The 18,937-nt window shown below is 39.6% G+C and overlaps 1 protein-coding gene across 2 annotated transcripts; it reads right to left on the bottom strand.

The window, feature by feature from the left end:
- Positions 1 to 1,555: 1,555 nt before the first annotated feature.
- Positions 1,556 to 11,430, bottom strand: KRT20 (keratin 20). Of its 2 annotated transcripts, none has more exons than XM_032279711.1 (8): positions 10,912 to 11,425; positions 8,415 to 8,497; positions 6,471 to 6,627; positions 5,974 to 6,135; positions 5,671 to 5,796; positions 4,008 to 4,228; positions 3,262 to 3,299; positions 1,556 to 2,340 (listed from the first exon to the last, which is right to left on the bottom strand). In XM_032279711.1, the coding sequence occupies exons 1-8, from the start codon at positions 11,317 to 11,319 to the stop codon at positions 2,243 to 2,245; spliced, it is 1,293 nt and encodes a 430-aa protein (XP_032135602.1). In that variant the 5' UTR covers positions 11,320 to 11,425; the 3' UTR covers positions 1,556 to 2,242. The 2 variants fall into 2 exon arrangements, 1 of the variants encoding a protein (XP_032135602.1); XR_004269525.1 differs by lacking the exon at positions 1,556 to 2,340 and adding an exon at positions 2,632 to 2,911 and having other exon boundaries at positions 3,049 to 3,299; positions 10,912 to 11,430.
- Between the last annotated feature and the right edge of the window lie 7,507 nt (positions 11,431 to 18,937).

Here is an 18,937-nt window from a genome sequence, read left to right as displayed (position 1 = left end):
GAAAGTGTTTATCTCATGTCTTCATATGAGTCCTTAATTATCCTCATCTGTAAAATGGGGGTAATATAATAAGGTCAAACCATTATATACGCCCTATAATGGCATGCAAAATTGCTATTTCTGAAAGTCAGGAATTATCATATATTAAAAATGCTTTTATTATTTTTTATTTATTTATTTATTTATTTTTTGAGACGGAGTTTCACTCATGTTACCCAGGCTGGAGTGCAATGGCGCGATCTCGGCTCACCGCAACCTCCGCCTCCTGGGTTCAGGCAATTCTCCGGTCTTAGCCTCCTGAGTAGCTGGGATTACAGGCACGCACCACCATGCCCAGCTAATTTTTTGTATTTTTGGTAGAGACGGGGTTTCACCATGTTGACCAGGATGGTCTCGATCTCTTGACCTCGTGATCCACTCGCCTCGGCCTCCCAAAGTGCTGGGATTACAGGCTTGAGCCACCGCGCCCGGCTTATTTTTTAATAAAGAAAAAAAATTCTTTATTTTCTCCATTCAAAATAATGAATCAAGTGCCTGCTGTGTGTTAGATATTATATTAAATCTTAGGAATTCAAACTGGTACCATCTGCATCCTCAATTCCCAACTCTTAAAAAAAGAGAAATTATCATATATTGGCAGGTTCATATGATTCAAGCTAATAGCTTTTACCTCATAGGATTTTTGTGAGTATTAAATAAAAAAATGCATGAAATGTTTGCCACAGGGGCTCATAGTAAGTGCTCAATAAATGGTGGATATTATCATAATTAAATGAATCACCTAATTATTTTCTATATAATAATCAAACTCAATCCCACTTATTTATAACTTCTATATCAAATTTTAAGTTCAATCTATTTACTAGAATACAACAATTTAGTGCACATTGATTTTTCCTACAAACATCCATATGCAATAATTGCTCACCAAAATGCGAAAAGGGTGGGGATACAGTATGTGTTTTTTTTGGATTTGGCTTCTTTCACTTAGCATGTTTTTGAGGTTCATCTGTATTATAGCATGTATCAGTACTTCATTCCTTTTCATTGACACATAATATTCTATTGTGTGGATATATTACATTTTGTTTATCCATTTATCAGTTGATGAAAACTTGACCTGTTTTCGCTTTGGGGCTCTTATGAATAGTGCTGTTATAAACATTTGTGTATAAAAGAATACACTGTGTGATTCCATTTATATGAAATGTCCAGAGTAGGCAAATCCATAGAGAGAGGAAGTAGATTAGTGGTTGTTAGGGGCTGGGAGGCAGGGAAATGGGGGTAACTACTAATAGCTACAAGATTTCCTTTTGGGGTGATGAAATGTTCAAAATTAGATAGTGGTGATGGTTGCAAACATTATAAGCATACCAAAGACCACTGAGTTGTGCATATTGTAAGGGTGAATTTCATGGTGGGTGAACTGTATCTTAATGCAGCTGTTATTTAAAAAAATGGGAGACATTTCATTAAAAATGTATGTTCACCACATAAACAGAGCACCTGATAGTATATGTAGTTTATTATCAAAAGGAGACACATTTTGCCTTGAGAAGGGTTTCAGTAATGTTTTTAATCTATTTCCATTTCAAGTATAGTGTACTTCGCTCTTATTCTGCTTAGCATTTGTGATTGAATTTGACTCTCAAATTATTCAAAGAGCTGTGTTGAGTTTTGAAAGGCAGGAGAAACAATGGGGAAAGCAGATATAGCTCGAAGGTTGTAGAGTTGTACTGGTGCTGAAAATTCAGTGAGATGAACCAAGAAATTGGCTCAGTAAGAAACCAGGGACTCCCAAAGGGGTTTTTAAAATTCAGAAACAGGAAAAAATTAGGAAGAGTTTTATTTGCAATTTACAAAGTTTAGTATAATTTGCAAAATTATACTAAATTTTTTGAGGTTTAGTATAATTGAAATGTGCTTCAATTTTCAGGAACATTACCTACAAATTGATATTAGGTGGTCTGTAGCTTGCGATTGATGTGGTTCATAATAAAGATGGCAGTAAAGATGTTTTAAATATTCTACTGCTCATTAGATTTCATTTTTGCAGGCAATTTGCAGCTCCTCTGAGTAAAACATTTATATTCAATTACAGAGTTTGATAAATAGGATTTCCCCCCATCCCACCCCTTCAAATCACTGCAAAGTAGTAATAGTGCTTTCTTCCAGGGAGCAAAGGTAAGATTATAGCCAAATTTCTTTCAAAACCTCAGCAGCATCTTCTTTTGGTAGCTGTTTAGATATTTTCTTCCATTTCTCTGACTTCAGATGACACAACCTTGCCATCCACTACTTCTTGCACGACTGTCTTAATCTTCCTGGTTTTCTTTATATCTGAATTCATATTAAACAATAAATGTTAATTGAGGCACATAACTTTGCTGATTTATAATATCCAACTTTAAATTATTATTCTTTTTACTTATTTCCTTCTTTTAGAAAAATATGTTAAACCCATCCTCTTTATCAAATAATCTTAAGTCCATTTTATAAATAGATGTAGAAAATGTGCTTCTCCCCAAATTTAAAAATATCCTACTCTTCCCACCCCTAAACAGAAATAAATGATCTTGAATTTAAGAGGAATTCAAATTTTGTCTTATTTTTCCTTTTCAGGACCTCAGGATGTCTCAAGATAACAATAGCACAGGCCAAGAAAATCACCCCATTCTGAAGAATGTGCCCAAATTCCCACATGGAGGGTTTCTTTATGCCATGTACAAGAATTTTAGAATCCTGGTGTCATATCTGCTCTCTTGAGAATTGGCCTCTGCTATGGTTTGGATGTGTTCCCTAGGGTTCATGTGTAGAAAACTTGATCCCCAGTGTAACAGTGTTGGGAGGTGGGGCCTAGTAAGAGGTGATTAGATAATGAAGACTCTGTCCTTGTGGATGGATTAATGTGGTTACCATGGGAATGGGTTAGTTATTGTGAGAGTGGGCTTGTTATAAAAGCAAGGCCAGCCTCCTCTTGCTCTCTGGCTCTCATACACACTCTTTTGTGCTTCCACTTTCTGCCATGGGATGGCACAGCAAGAAGGCCCTCACCAGATGATGGCACCTTGATACTGGGCATTCTGGCCTCCAGAACTGTGAGCCAAGTAACCTTCTACTGTTTGTAAATTATCCAGTCCCAGGTATTCTGTTACAGAATCAGAAAACAGACTAAAACAGCCTTACTTTACTTTTTATTAGTGCAGGTAGTCAATAGAAAGCAGCTGAGTGTCATAGAAAATGTGCAAATTTAGTACTTACCTTTCTCTTCCTGGGTGCTTAACTGATACTCCGTAATTCTGTTTTTTTTTTTAATTGGAAAGAAGAAAAAATAAACAGATAAAAGCGTTATTGCTGTTCTGAAAATGGAATGCACTCCTTTCATATTTCAAAGTAAAATCCAAGTGAATGTGTTTTAATGCTTTCATATTTATTTACCTTTTACATTGCTTGTCATTGCAAACTTGAGTGTTTTAAACTTGAAAAATACATAGCTTTAAAACTGACCAGTTTATTATATGCTAAGGAATTCCTCTAATTAAAATAACAAAAATACAATGGAAGTTCAAATTTAGTGTTCTCTTGTTGATATTCTTAGGTATGGTACCTGAAGACAGTTGCTGCCGCCACATTGATGATGCCCAAAGTGACTCCCATAGACCTCGGCAGCTTATTGTCTAATTCATGAGCTCTCGGTTTGAATTTCCAAAAAGTTATTGTGCTTTCAATTATATATTAATGATAAAAATTAGTATCAGCATAACCTGTGTCATTTGGAGAATTATCTTCTAACTCAGTCCTGCCACATGATCTCAAGGCTGTATTTGAGAGTTTGGGCATGCGTGTACTTTTTGGTATATTGTTGTTTTGTTGTTGGTGTTGAGGTGTGTGAGTATAATTGCTTCTGTACGGGGGATTGCATTGATGCTGGGTAATGAGTGACAGGGACATTAAAATAGGCGTGCATACGGACATTGACACCTATTTCTTGATTCTAAGAGCCTTACTTTACATCTTCTCCTTCCAGAAGGCGGCGGTAGGTAGCAATTTCCTGCTCAAGCCGAGTCTTTATGTCAAGAAGGATATGGTATTCGTTGTTCTGGCGTTCTGTGTCACTCCGAATCTGCATCAGTTGGGCTTCCAGAGAGCTCAACAGCGACTGGAGGTTGGCTAACTGGATGCTGTAACGGGCTTTGGTCTCCTCTAGGGTATGCTCCAAAGACTCTTTCTATGAGCACAAGAAAAATAGGGCATTTCTTATCTGAGGACTTGATTCAAGAGATGGATCAATTTTCATTTCTTTGGAGAAGGGTTTCTGCAGCTCGTCACTGTGGGCATGGTGTGTATTTCTAGCTCCATCTCCCACTCTTCCCAACCAGGCAACCTCAGCCAGCCAGCTAGGATCATTAGCTCTTGGGGTTTTTCTTTGCTTGTAGCTTTGCACCCACTGTTCTCTCAGTGCGGGACATTGTAGTTTGTTCTCAATATTTGCTTTCCCCACCATGTGAAGATGTTTTACCTCTCATTCCTTCATCAGACTTGGCCATGTGATCTGTGGCATTTCTCAATTGCAGGATTAGACTCCTTTAATCCATTGGCACCTGGCTGGGTCATGTGACTTTGGCTAAAAAAATGCAGGTGAAACTGACAAATGCCTTTTCTTTCTTTTTTTTTTTTTTTTGAGATGGAGTCTTGCTCTGTCACCCAGGCTGGAGTGCAGTGGTGTGATCTTGGCTCACTGCAATCTCCACCTCCTGGGTTCAAGCAATTCTCCTGCCTCACCCTCCCAAGTGGCTGGGACTACAGACGCATGCCACTATGCCCAGCTAATTTTTGTGTCTTTAGGAAAGACAGAGTTTCACCATTTTGACCAGGCTGGTCTCAAACTCCTGACCTCAAGTGATCCTCCTGCCTTGGCCACTCAAAGGACAAATGCCTTTTCTAAGGAGAGGATTTAACAGCTATCAAGTGGCCCAACCATTACTCTTTTCTTTCTGCCAGGATACAGGCATGTCCTAGGTAGGGTCTACCCCTTTAGCCTTACCCCTGGAGAGGAAATGTCACAATGGATGTAGTATTGTGGCTGTAGGCTACTGTGGTTTGAGGGATTCTGGTTACCAAAACAAGTTGTCATGGGCTGGCTGATTTGCTTGGCCTGGAATGTCTGTAGTCCGTTCTCCAGCTTAAAATTTTATCTTAAGTTTTAAGATCTGGTAAAATGGACACATAGAGGGGAATAGCAGACACGGGGGCCTAACAGCGTGGAGAATGGGAGGAGGGAGAGGCTCAGGAAAAATAACCAATGGGTATTAGGCTTAAGACCTGAGTGATGTAATAACCTGTACAACAAACCCCCATGACACAAGCTTAACTATATAGTAAACCCGCACACGTACCCCTGAACTTAAAAGGTACAAAAGAAGAACTGGTTTAAATGCCACTTTCCCTGTGAAATCTTCCAGATTGACTCTTTGCTCTGCATTCACGCAGTACATTGCCCTTTCCTTGATTTCTCCCTGTCCTTTAATTATAATCAGTTATTCAGCCTGTTTCCCTGCTGGCTCTGCAAGGGGAAGGGTTATTTCTAATAGATCTTTGCATTTCTAGAGTTCCTAACAGAGAACCTTGGTAAGCACATAATGGATTGAGAAAGAGAAGTTAGATGTTTACCGTGCTGAGATAGGACTGGAGTTCTATCTCTAGGCTCTGGAAGGTGCGTCTCAGCTCTGTTAGTTGAACCTCGGTTTCTTTTAATTCTTCAGTGTTCACTGTGACCTCTTGCTGCAGAACTGCAGTCTAAAGTGCCAAGAGTGAAAAAAAAAATAACCGGGGGATGAAAATAAGAAAGAAAGGAAAGACAGAAAGAGAAAGTAAGAATGAAAAAATGAAAAATAAAATGAGTTCTCTCTTTCGGGAGGAAAGCTTCTACACATTTGCTCACACTTTACTGTTAGCTGTCTCTTGCACTGTTACCTGTCTCTCAAACTGTTCTTTGGCCTCTTGAAGGTTCCTCTGGGCCATGTCTTCATACTTCTGCCTCATTTCATTCATGATGGCACCAAGGTTCCGACCTGGAGCAGCATCAACCTCCACGTTGACGGTGTTGCCCAGATGCCTGTGTAGGCTATCAACTTCCTATGAAAGAGAAAATCCTGGTTGATTTTAGTCTGAAGCACATTTTCAGATAAGGTTGGGCAGAAAAGACATAGGAAGTCTCCTGTCCTCTTTCATTGTGAATGAGTAAAAAAGAAAGAAAATAATAAATTGTTGTCCAGGTACTGCTCTAAGTCATTTAACCGATAACAACATTATGAACAGAAGTTAGGGCTTATATCACTATTGTCATTGTCAACATCGCTGTCACCACCACCACCAGCTCTCCCTCCTGCTGTTTCCCTTTCCCCTCCTATTATTGTTATTATATAGAATCATTCCATCGTTTCCAATACGACTTCCGAATATTTTCTCACCTCCTGATGCTCTTTTTTGAGGAGAGCTAGGTCTCTATTCAGATCTTCAATTTGAACCTCCAAATCTGTTTTTTGCAGGGTTAGATCATCAAAGACCTTACTCAGGCCTTGGAGATCGGCTTCCACTGTTAGGCGTATTCCCCTCTCAGTCTCAAACCTGTGAATTAATCAGTATACAGAGATAACTCATCCTTCTAAAGCCATTATAAGAGAGATAATCTAATATAATGAGATAGATTTTTTATGTGGCTTATGAGATTAATTTCAATATTTTATAACATCCTTCTTTATACATTCATGAATTGTACATAAGAACCTAGGAGTCAGACAATTTGCTCAAGAATATAATCTGTGATTTGGAGTGACTGGTAAAAAGGCAATCTGAAATAATTTTGAACATTTCTAAATTCTAGAATATATTTTATAAGAAATTAAATTGTGTTAATTATTGTGTTGGCAAAGGGTTCTTAATATGGATATTAAATAATGGTTAGTTTTACTTAATAATGTACATGATCGATTTATTTTTATTACTTTGTAAACAGAGACTTCCAAAGTGAATTATCTCAAACAGTTCTACATCCTCCTCTAGAATCTTACATAAACACATATTCTCTCTCTCTCTCTTTCTCTCTCTCTCTCTCTGTGTGTGTGTGTGTGTGTGTGTGTGTAAATATATGTATATTTGAGGCAGGGTCCCACTCTGTCACCCAGGCTGCAGTACAATGGTGCAATCATGGCTCACTGCAGCCTCGACCTCCTGGGCTAAAGCAATCCTCTCACCTCAGCCTCCCAAGTAGCTGGGATCACAGGCAAATGACACCATGCTGAGCTATTTTTTTTTTTTTTTTTTGTATTTTTGTGTAGAGACAGGGTTTCATCACGTTGCCCAAACTGTTCTCAAACTCCAGGACTCAAGAGAGTCACCCGCCTCAGCCTCTCAAAGTGCTGGGATTATAGGCATTAGCCATCACGCCCTACCCAATTTCCTAAAATATCCAACTTTAAAAAATGACAATGCAATGGGACACTGAGTGCTAGGTAAAATGGGAACTAATGTACCTTTACTGCTTTCATCTTTGGATTTGATTTCCTATTTCCTCCTTGTTAATCCCCTGAAGCATTAAAAGGCTAACCTTCTAACCACAAAGGGCTTTTTGGGTTAATGCATTATATAAATTCAGGATGAAGAGGCCCTAGTGTGGAAGCTGTTTTCAAGGAACAGCTCTGGTCACACGTGGTGTGATGACTACAAAGAAAGTGAAATTTTTTTTTTTTTTTTTTTTTTTTGAGACAAGGTCTCACTCTGTTGCCCAGGCTGGAGTGCAATGGCACCATCTCAGCTCACTGCAACCTCTTCCTCCCAGGTTCAAGCAATTCTCCTGCCTCAGCCTCCCAAGTAGCTGGGATTACAGACATGTGCCACCACACCCAGCTAATTATCGTAGATTGGTCCTGGTTCTTTGGTTGGCCAGACCATCGTGTCACCCCTGGAATGTGGGTCATACACTTGCAGACACTTGAATGAACATGGAGAATTACTTTGAGAATCACCAAGCATAGACAAAGACTCTCTTTAGACAATAGAAAGGCACTTAGGCAGAAGGAGAATTATAAATTGCTTTGTTATTACTCCAAAGGGCAGAATTAGATATAGTGGGTTAAAAGGCAGATACCCAATTACTAAAAAAACATTTTAGCAACTAGTAATAACCAAGGAGAATAGTAGTTACTGGAGATGTTCAGTTACATGCTGGGGGATCAAGAGAGAGAGAGAAGTCCAAACATGAGTGCCGGGCTAGCTTCTAACACATAGCTTCTAACCTCCTTTAGGCATCAAGATTCTGGAAATATTGAACAGTGGTTCCTTTACCAACAATGATATGGAAGGACTACTAAAGGAATTCTTGTTCATAAATGTTTGCCGTGTACTAGGGAACCTACTTCAGTCTGAAGTCCTCAGCAGCCAGTTTAGCATTATCAATTTGCAGGATACACCGAGAGTTTATCAGTTGAGCATCCTTAATCTGGAAAATACATGAGAAAGAATGACATTTTCTTTTTTTTTTTTGAATTGGAGTCTCACTCTGTCATCCAGGCTGGAGTGCAATGGTGCAATCTCGGCTCACTGCAACCTCCAGCTCCTGGGTTCAAGCGATTCTCCTGCCTCAGCCTCCCTAGTAGCTGGGATTAGAGGTGTCCGCCACCACGCCCGGCTAATTTTTGCATTTTTAGTAGAGACGGGGCTGTCTCTACTAAAGACAGGCTTGTCTCAAACTCCTGAGCTCAGGTGATCCTCCCACCTCGGCCTCCCAAAGTGCTGAGATTACAGGCGTGAGCCACGGCACCTGGCCAAGAATGACATTTTCAGCTGAATAGGAGTTCACAAAGATTGAGTTTATCCTCAGCTACAGTGACTATTATGTCAAAAATGATGTTCATTTTGAGTATTTCTACATGAAAATAGATAGAAAAATCATGACATGGGTATTTAACATCATAAAATCATAAAATGCAACTCTAGACCCCAGGGTTTGGTCTGCTTTCTTGTGATTTTGTGGAAGGAGAATTTAACTCACCTTGAATCATCAGACCTTATTGAGTGCCTTGCCTTTGATGTTTCTGCTTAGAACATTTCTGTTAGGCCCTCTTGCCTGGTGAACTCCCATTCCTCCCTCATATCTCAGGTTAAAACCACATTGCTTCAAAGGAGCCTTCACAGACGCTCTCAAATGCTGCACAAATGCTCTCTTCACGGATGATCTGCCTGTGCTCTCATTATCCCTCTGTATGCGGGTTCCCTCTGTGCATCCCTGTTTAATCATGAATCATGTTGTGTCCACCATAATATTCTCCAGTGCCCAGCATGGTACCCAGCACCTAGTTAGTGTTCATTCAGTATTGGCCAAAAGCAAGAACACTTGTTAGGCTGGCCACAGTAGCTCACATCTGTGTTCCCAGCACTTTGGGAGGCCGAGGCAGGTGTATCACAAGGTCAACAGATCAAGACCAGCCTGACCAATATGGTGAAACTCCATCTCTACTAAGAATACAAAAATCAGCTGGGTGTGGTGGCGCATGCCTGTAGGCCTAGCTACTCAGGATACTGAGGCAGGAGGATCGCTGGAACCCGGGAGGCGGAGATTGTGGTGAGCACAGATGGCACCACTGCACTCCAGCCTTGGCAACAGAGCGAGATTCTGTCTCAGAAAAAAAAAAAAAAAGAAAGAACACTTGTCATATAATGGATGCATATAGATAAAAAATGTAGGTGTAGAAGATGCTACAATGACTTTTTCTCTTTCAATGGATCCAGTTTTGGAGAGGGCTGCCTTCCTATGACTGGGACTGACCAGCTCAGTGGGATGGATGGTCTGTGCCTGTGTATTTGAGATGAGTCAAAGTGGAGTCAGAAACACGAGACAGGTGTGGTTCGAACGTTTTCAGTGAGAGCCTGAGAAGGATGAACTTTATTCCGTAAGGGCAATTTAAATACCATTGCTTCACATGCCCATAGTTTCTAAAATTCCAACACAACTCCCCATAGAGTCTGAATCAAATTATACTGATGTTTAGTACAATTCAAGAAAAAGAGACTTGCTGGTAAGTAAGTGGACTTTGCTGTAAAGGAGTAGGAATCTTAACATAGAAATGAAAATTAACATTTTTTTGGATTAGATAAGAACTTTAAGCAAGTGCTCTGTGTCATATCTGAAATCTTCAATTAGGAGCAAAGTCTGCTTTTATTCCATGCAAGTGATAAAATACAGAGCTCCACCTTTTTTTGATGACATAGGATGAGGTTGTGATATGATTGCAATAAATATGAATTGGGGCAATAGAACATTTTATTACTGTAGAAGTAATTTCTGAACTGCTGGATGATGATGATCATGTTATTAAACAGGGCATTTAAAAACCCAGGCATCAGTATGACAATATTCCTTCGCTGCTGTTTCTACCCTGAGTCCCTTTGTTATTTAAATCTGCAGTACAGTATTCTAATAGTCTTATTATAACATTTACTTAAATAAAAGTAGAAAAGTCTCTGAATTGGCTGGGGTTTCAAAACTTGATGAGGACTCAGTGAAAAACTAAGAGATTTCTCACATAATTTTTAGCTCTTTTCAGAAAGATTATTCACTACACACTTAGCCCTGATGTGGTAAGCTGTGACAAGGATACAGACGATAAGACTGGAGGATAAAATGTTCATATTTTGTATGTAGTTATATTAAACATTAAAAATAGTATGATTTAAAGTCATCCTATTGTACAGTTAGGTACTCCAGCACTAAAGGTAGATGAAAGAATTGTTATAGATGTAACATTGTAGCCTAATTTGCTTTACAAGGTCCATTTGGACCTACCTAACATAGATAGCCTCTTGATTTATCTTGCAACTGAACACAGATTAGGAAACACAGGTGCCGTCTCTCACCTGATTTCGCAGCTCTTCAATCTGTCTGTAATATGCACTGTCGTCGCGACCGCCACTCGGGGCGTTGGTTTCGTACCACTGCTTGATCTGCACTTCAAGTTTGGAGTTGGACTCCTCCAGGGCCCGCACCTTCTCTAGGTAGCTCGCTAGACGGTCATTTAGGTTCTGCATGGCCATTTTCTCATTGCCAACAAACAGGTCCCCGCTGCCGATGAGATCGCTCCCATAGCTCACCGTGTTTCTGGAGGTGGTGGAGATGCGGGTGCCCCGGCCTCCAGCACCCCCATAAACGCTGGGTGCCATCCCGAGGTGCTGCATGCTGACTGCAGAGCCCTGCAAGGAGGAGCTCAGGCTTCTGTGGAAGCTTCTGCGGCTGACATCCTTTGGCGTTACCGGGAGGGAGAACATAGCTTCAGGATGGCTGGGGCAGAGTCTGTCTCATGGAGGGTGTTGAGCTAGCCTTTTATGAAGTCCACAGGCAAGAAACTCCTCCTCTGCTGACATGTCACTAGGATTGGCACCACAGTCCACTTTGCCTTGCTTCCACACCTCCACCCTTTGTATAGCAATATGTTAAGATGTTTAATTCAATTCCAGAAAATGCCACTAGAGGCATTTCTTGGAGGCTTTTCTCAGGGGAGACTCTTTTTTTCTTTTTCCTTTTTTCAAAAAATTAAACAGTGGTAACAAAAGGAAGCAGGAAAACAGGAAGATGTATTCTTTTAGCCCGTGCACCTGCCTTGGCAGGTTTTCTTTATCCTAACCTATACATAAAGAATATTTGCAATCCTCATGTATAATTTAGGTATCTAAAAAGACAGATGTGCCTACATAACCGAAAGTCACACTGGCGATGAAGGACAATGGTTTATTTGTATTGAGGAGGTGCTCTTCAGAACCTATGTTTCGTGCTTTGCTTGTATTTGGCTTTTAAGTTTATTCCGGTTTGGACATCTTATTTTACAAGACTATTAAAATACTTTGTACAAACACAAAACCTTGAATACCTAAACCAGGAATGAAACCATTATACATTTGGCAATGTAGTTTGGGGATATGAATTAAATGAATTTAGGAGAGTAGTGGACTAGATGATTTGGGAGGTTATTTTCTTTCTATTTTTAATGTTCTATGACTAAGTAATGCATTTCAGGTTTCCAGTCACTGCCTGGCTTCAAGTCCTGTTACCAAGACACTTAGAATAAATCACACAGCGCTTTGCATCTGGCATGATACAAGGACGGGTCTCCTCCTTAGAATAAGGCCAGCTTAACACCCACCATGAGATAGACTCTACTCAGTCCATCCTGGAGCTACTTACAAGTGCTCCTTCTAGAATCCCTAGTGGATTTCAGTTGCAGAAGCTTCAGCGGAAGCCTGATCTTCCTTGCATGTCTTCACAGTCACAGCACAAGTGGCTGTATGTACAGGAAGGGGGACAGGCGGGGCCTTGGGATTACATCCAGCTTCCAGGGTTGGGCTGGAGGCAGTTGCTTGCATGTGGACCTCCAGACACATGGGCATGATCTCACCAGTGGGAATCTGATTGTAAGCACCCAACAAACGCCTGATTCACTTGCTCCCCTTCATTCAAACCCCCTGGCTGAGAATTCACACCTCTCATGAAGCACTTAAATCACTTCCTTAATCAAGTTAATTAGAAGGGTTGAAAAAAGTCACCAAAAACTAATTGTCATCCTGGTGCTTTAATGGAATTGAGATTTGTGTATGATTAAAGCAGGTAAACACACACAACAAATTTGTATTTACTTGTTTTGTTTTAGTGACTTATTTGTTGTTGCTATCGTTCAGAAAGCCAGTCACTGAAATTTGTTTTTGAGTTTTTAGATACCAGTGGCTTTTTTACTTTTAAAATTTCTTTTACACATAACTTTCTTCCAAAATAAGGTCTCTCTTATAAACAGTACACTTCAAAAGAGTATATTGTGTTTGATTTTATCTGAGTTATATCACAGAAATAAAAATTGAGATAAAACGAAATCTACTTTATGTATTTTATGGTATACGTGTGGACAGCTCTTATATTTTTATCCATTCGTGTATTCATCAGCCAATACTGAGGGCTCACCACCAATGACCGAACTGGTGGCAAGCCGACCTTGCTAACTTATTAGTTATAGATTACTTCGTTAATAGATGTCACAGCTAAAATATGTAGTAAAGAAGAACTTTTTATAAACACATGAACTATGTTCTTCTTTATGCATATGTTCAAAAAATGAATTGTTTTTGGTGTTGAGTAATGGGGTAGGAGGAGGTTGTTTGAACTCTTTAGAAAATTATGCTATTTAAATTACACAAGTTTGACAGAAAGTTGGTTTCAGATAACAGTTTCATATGCTAACACATGATTAAGATGTGTAGAAGCATTATTAAATCAATCTTTTTTTTTTTTTTTTTTTTTTATTGAGTCTCGCTCTGTCGCCCCGGCTGGAGGCTGGAGTGCAGTGGTGCGATCTCGGCTCACTGCAACCTCCACCTCCCCGGTTCAAGCAATTCACCTGCCTCAGCATCCCGAATAGCTGGGATTACAGGTGCACCACACCCAATTTTTTGTATTTTTTTTTAGTAGAGACGGGGTTTCACTATGTTGGCCAGACTGATCTCAAACTCCTGACCTCAAGCAATCTGACTGCCTCGGCCTCCCAAAGTGCTGGGATTACAGGCATGAGCCACCGCACCTGGCCGATAGTTAGCTTTAGAATTAGAAAAGAACACAAATGTAGTTGTTAAACATGATGATTTTTATTGTCTTTTTAGCACAATTCTTCCTTATGGCTGGACCTAGTTATGTTTATATCAGAGAGTTAATAATCCCATTTTTAATTATTTTCACTTTTATTTTTATTTTGAGCAGGGTCTTACTGTGTTACCAAGGCTGGAGTGCAGTGATACAATCACAGCTCACTGCAGCCTTGACTTCCCAGGCTCAACTGTTCCTCCTGCTTCAGCCTCCCGAGTAGCTGGGACTACAGGCAGGCATACCATGCCTAGCTAATTTCTCTCTCTCTCTCTCTGTCTCTCTCTTTTTGGTAGAAACAGGGTCTCACTATATTGCCCAGGCTGGACCCAAACTCCTGGGCTCAAGTGATCCCCTCTCCCATCCTCTTAAAACGTTGGGATTAGAGGTGTGAGCCCCTGTGCACAGGCAATTTTTTTTTTTTTTGAGAAATAACTTTGTCTATGTCTTATTCCACACATTTTTGGCTAGTTTTGATAAGTTTTTGAGGTTTTAAATTTAAACTAAAATATGATACAATAGAGTTATTATATAGTCATATATATGCATTATTTAGTCATCCAATCTACTAATTTATTGGAGTAGAAAAATTTCTACTGGAAAGCCCCCCACCTGTTTATGTAAGGGCAGGAGAATTTGCTAGCTTCTCTAGGTCACTGAATTTTGTACTTTGGTAGATTATTCGATCTTACAATGTGAGCACAGGAAATCAAGTGAGTTTTTTACAGTAATTCATTTTTCTGAGTTATATCTCGAGGACTGAATAAAGATCCTTTTGACCCTTGTTCAATACACAGTCATAAATTTAGAGCCCTGATATTTCAGGCTCTTGGGTGACTGCATATGTAAATAAATAATTATTAGATCGCAATTTCCTTACAGCTAGTAGGAGGTACATTTTGACTTCTGAGACACTCTACTGAGTGCGTTAATGATTAATACTATGTATGGCCAGTAGTTGGGAAAGCTGTTATAAGCACTACGGTTTTCAGAAGACTTTCAACTTTTTCTTTTTTCTACCATGAATAAGCTACTGCAGTTGCATATGGCAGGCAAAGAACCTGCAGTCTCGGGAGCGGTGTCTAGTTCAGACAGGGAGAAGGAGGGCAGAAGTACAGATGAAGAAAATTTGGCCGTGAGTTATTTGTTGAAGCAAGGAGATGGGTACAGGGAAGTTCATGTATAGTGAACTTACATCATCGTATTCTGCACAGTTAATCTGGCATATTTAGTTTTCTGTTGGTACTTATTTGGTCATTCTCAGCTGTGTTTTGATGAGTTGAGTGGATTTATTTATTGTCTCAAAGTGGCTTTAGAATGATTGGATGAAGAATATAAATATAAATTGTTTTAGAAAAAAAATAAACTTGAAAATTGGAGCAAGTACCAAGCAGATCTGAAATACAAACCAAAAGAAATAAATAATGCCATTAAATTGACAAGTTCAGTGGATGGGTCCAAAAACAGATTAAGCACAGGATTATTGAACAAAAATGTGGCTTTGAGGAAATTTTCCGGAATGCAGCTAAGTGATGAAGGAGGAAGTCAAGAAGCATGAAGGCTGGAGTTAGAAGGTTTAAATATGTCCCATCAGAGTACCAGAAGAAGACAGGAGAGAATAAGAAAACATTCAACAAAATAAAAAGGGAGAATTTTCTAGAATTGTTTAAAAAAAAAGAAACCCCAAGTTTTCAGATTAAGGAGACCTAATGAATTCCAGGCAAAAGGAATAAAAATAAATCACAACTACACACATTGAGGCAGAAAACCAGATAATAAAATATTAGAAGCAGATACAAAGAAACCACCAACAAAAGAATGGTGGCTAGACTGAAGGCTGACACCTCAAAAGCAACAATGGACACTGGAAATTGGAATAGAATCTTTAATGTGCTGGGAGGAAATAACTGCCATTCCGGAATTTTCTGACTCGGTAACATTGTCTTTGAAGGAGGGTAAAATAAAGCCATTGTCAAGATTAGAAAAACTGAACTTGCCATCAGTTTTCACTAAGAGCTCTAAGTTTTCACTAAGAGCAATCTGAAAGAATGTATTTTAAGCAGAAGGAAGATGATTCCAGATGAACGTTTTGAGATGCAAAAACGAATGAGAATAATGAACAAATAAAGTGCTAAGCATGTGACCAAATGTAAATGTAAAGACAAATATTGGCTATAAAATAATATATCTATTGAGAAGAAGAAACAATATGGAATTAAAGTAGATGAGGGCTGGAAGGGGGTGAATGAAGTTAAATTGTTCTAAAGCACGTGGCTGTTTAGGAAAATGGCAAATGTACAGATTAACTTTAGACATTGACTGGTTAAGAATACATATTGTATTTTCCACACATGGACACATGGCGGGGAACAACACACACTGGGCACCTCCGGTTGGGGGAAAAGCTTCAGGAAGAATAGTTAATGGACGCTGGGCTTAATACCTGGGTGATGGGATGATCTGTGCAGTAAACCACCATGGCACACGTTTACCTGTGTAACAAACCTGCACATCCTGCACGTGTACCCCGGAACTTAAAAGTTGAAGAAAAAGAAAACATGCATGCTATATTTTCTAATTTTGTGGTTTTGCCTTTCACATGATGGCTCCTGCATTGATCTGAAAATAAACCAGTGAATTAGCACGAAGAGCTCAGAAACAGATCGTTTTATGTGGAAACTCAATTTTGTACTGCTTTGGCATTACAGATCAATGTGAAAAGAAACAGAGTATCCCATATTTAACAAATGGAAATTGTATTTCTGTCTAAGGCAAAACTTACATTAAATATACAAAAATGAATTCCAGGTTCATTAAAGATATAAATGTGAAAAGTTAAAAACTATGCAACACTTAGAAGAAAACAGAATAATGCCTCCAGGAATTAGAGTAAAGGAGTATTTTGAAACAAAACACAAAAAGTGAAAACTATGAAGTACAAAATTGATACCGATTTATCAATTTTTATTTGTTAAAATATACCATAATTATGATGGAAAAAGCCTCAAACAGGGAGCAGATATTTAGAAATCATGTAACTGACAAGAAATCAGTTTCCAGAATATGGAAAGAAGCCCTACAAATCAATAAGAAAAACATCCCAGTGAGAAAGTGGACAAAATATGAATAGGTTTGCAAAAAAGAAGAGAACGGAATGGCCCATTCCATATCTGCCAATTGGAGAAAGTTAAAAAGTTGGCTACTAGGAAGTGTGTCTGAGGGGAATTCTCATCGATTGATGTTAGGTGTATAAATAGGCACAATCACCTTGTAAAATAGTTTGACATTATCTTAGAAGGTTAGGCATTCACGTAGCCATCACTCAGCAAACCATTCCTAGGTATACACTTCAGAGAAACTCTTGTACCAGTAGACATGTGCAAGAATATTCACAGAAGCATTGTTCATATTAATAACACACACACGTGCTAACATACACACACACAAGAAACAGAAAACTGGAAACAGCTCAAATGTTAATAGTAGAATGAATAAATGCATTGATATATGTTCATACGTGGGATACTATGCAACAGTTAAAAATGGATAAATTAGCCAGGCATGGTGGCTCACACCTGTAATCCGAGCACTTTGGGAGGCTGAAGCGGGTACATCACTTGAGGCCGGGAGTTCGAGACCAGCCTGGCCAACATGGTGAAACCCTGTCTCTACTAAAATCACAAAAATTAGCTGGGCATTGTGGTGGGCGCCTGTGATCCCAGCTATTTGGGAAGTTGAAGCAGAAAGGTCACTTGAACCCGGGAGGTGGAGGTTGCAGTAAGCTGAGATTGCACCACGGCAGTCCAGCCTGGGTAACAGAGCCAGACTCTCTCTCTCTCAAAACAAAAAAAAAAAACAAAAAAAACCCATAAATTACACTATTGACATGGATAAATATTAAAAAGCATAATCTTGAATAAGAGAAACAAGACAACAGAATCCAGATTTTATTGATATATAGTACAAAACAGGCAAAATTAAATAATATATGCTTAAGAGATATACGTATAGATAATGTAGATTACAAACAATGGTCACAGGCTCCTCCTGTCTCTGGATGCACACTCCTTTTCAAGTCCCTTCAGGGTTTGAGGAGCATCTAGGCCACTTCCATTTTTCGAAGTTCCTGGTATATTAAACAATTGAAAAAAACAGAGTAACCAAAATTATGATATTTGAAGTGTTTATATTTCCTTTACGTTACCACTTTCAACACAAAATCTCATAATACAATAAACCTGTACCAATCACAAGATTTATTTTAAAAATGCCAACTTATTTTAGACTACCATAGGCTACATGGTCCATGTGGGGGCACAGTTTTAACTGGCGAGGTGGATATCTCAGTCCTGATTCTCCTGCATTGACTTCCCAAAATGTTCGGATTACGAGTGTGAGCCACTGCGCCCGGCCAAGATGGATATCTTCTTTTTATCCTGGAGGTGACGTCTGAAACCAGATAGGGCTGCATTTGGATTTAACATCCTAAATCTCTGACTGGGAAGCCACAGGCTCAGTGGTTCTCTTCACCCACTGCAACTGGCTCCGTGTCCGGGTTATTTTATCAGCATCTGGTGTTATGCCAAGGACAAGTGAGGACTTACTTTACACCAGCTTGACTAAGAGAGAGTCCAGATGAATTCCTCCCAAAACAGAGGAATAATTTGTCACCAAGGCAAATTCTAGTTTCTACCCATAGAATCATAGTAAAGAAGTCATTGACAATTTAGAAATAATATTAGCACCTGTTTCTAGCCATCAATAGTTCATCAATGTTGACATCCAGTCTCAAACACCTGCTGAGAAATGCAAATCTAATTATTTCACCTCTGTGAAAAACTGACAACAGTATGTAGTCAAGTCCAATATACAGCTCTCCAAGATCTAGCCCCTGCCTACCTTTCCAGACCCCTTGGTTACCCCCCCATTCCTCAGATGCCACACTCCAGTAACGTACACCACTGATTCCTCCATTGCATGCTTTTGTATACTCCGTCCCCTTCTCTTCTGGGTGTCATCTCTTCCAGGAAGCCATCCCTGTGCTCTCAAATTCCTTCCCTCCAAGATGACCAATTGTCCTGGTTCACCCAGGACACAGAGGCTTTCTGTGATGTGAGACTTTCAGTGTTAAAACTGGGAGAGTCAGTCCCAGGAGAGCTGGTCACCCCGTACATCTCTCCCGTGCATGTGTCTCTCTTGGGCACAGTGTGTGCATACACTTTGGCCCTGATTCCTTTGTGGAATGAGTGGGTGTGGGACATGGGG

The sequence above is a fragment of the Sapajus apella genome, unplaced genomic scaffold, assembly GCF_009761245.1.
Source record: "Sapajus apella isolate SASKATOON/1434 unplaced genomic scaffold, GSC_monkey_1.0 scaffold12, whole genome shotgun sequence".
In the NCBI taxonomy this organism is placed as follows: domain Eukaryota; kingdom Metazoa; phylum Chordata; class Mammalia; order Primates; family Cebidae; genus Sapajus; species Sapajus apella.
Note: the sequence above shows the minus strand (reverse complement) of the source record. Positions and strands in the feature narration are given on the sequence as shown.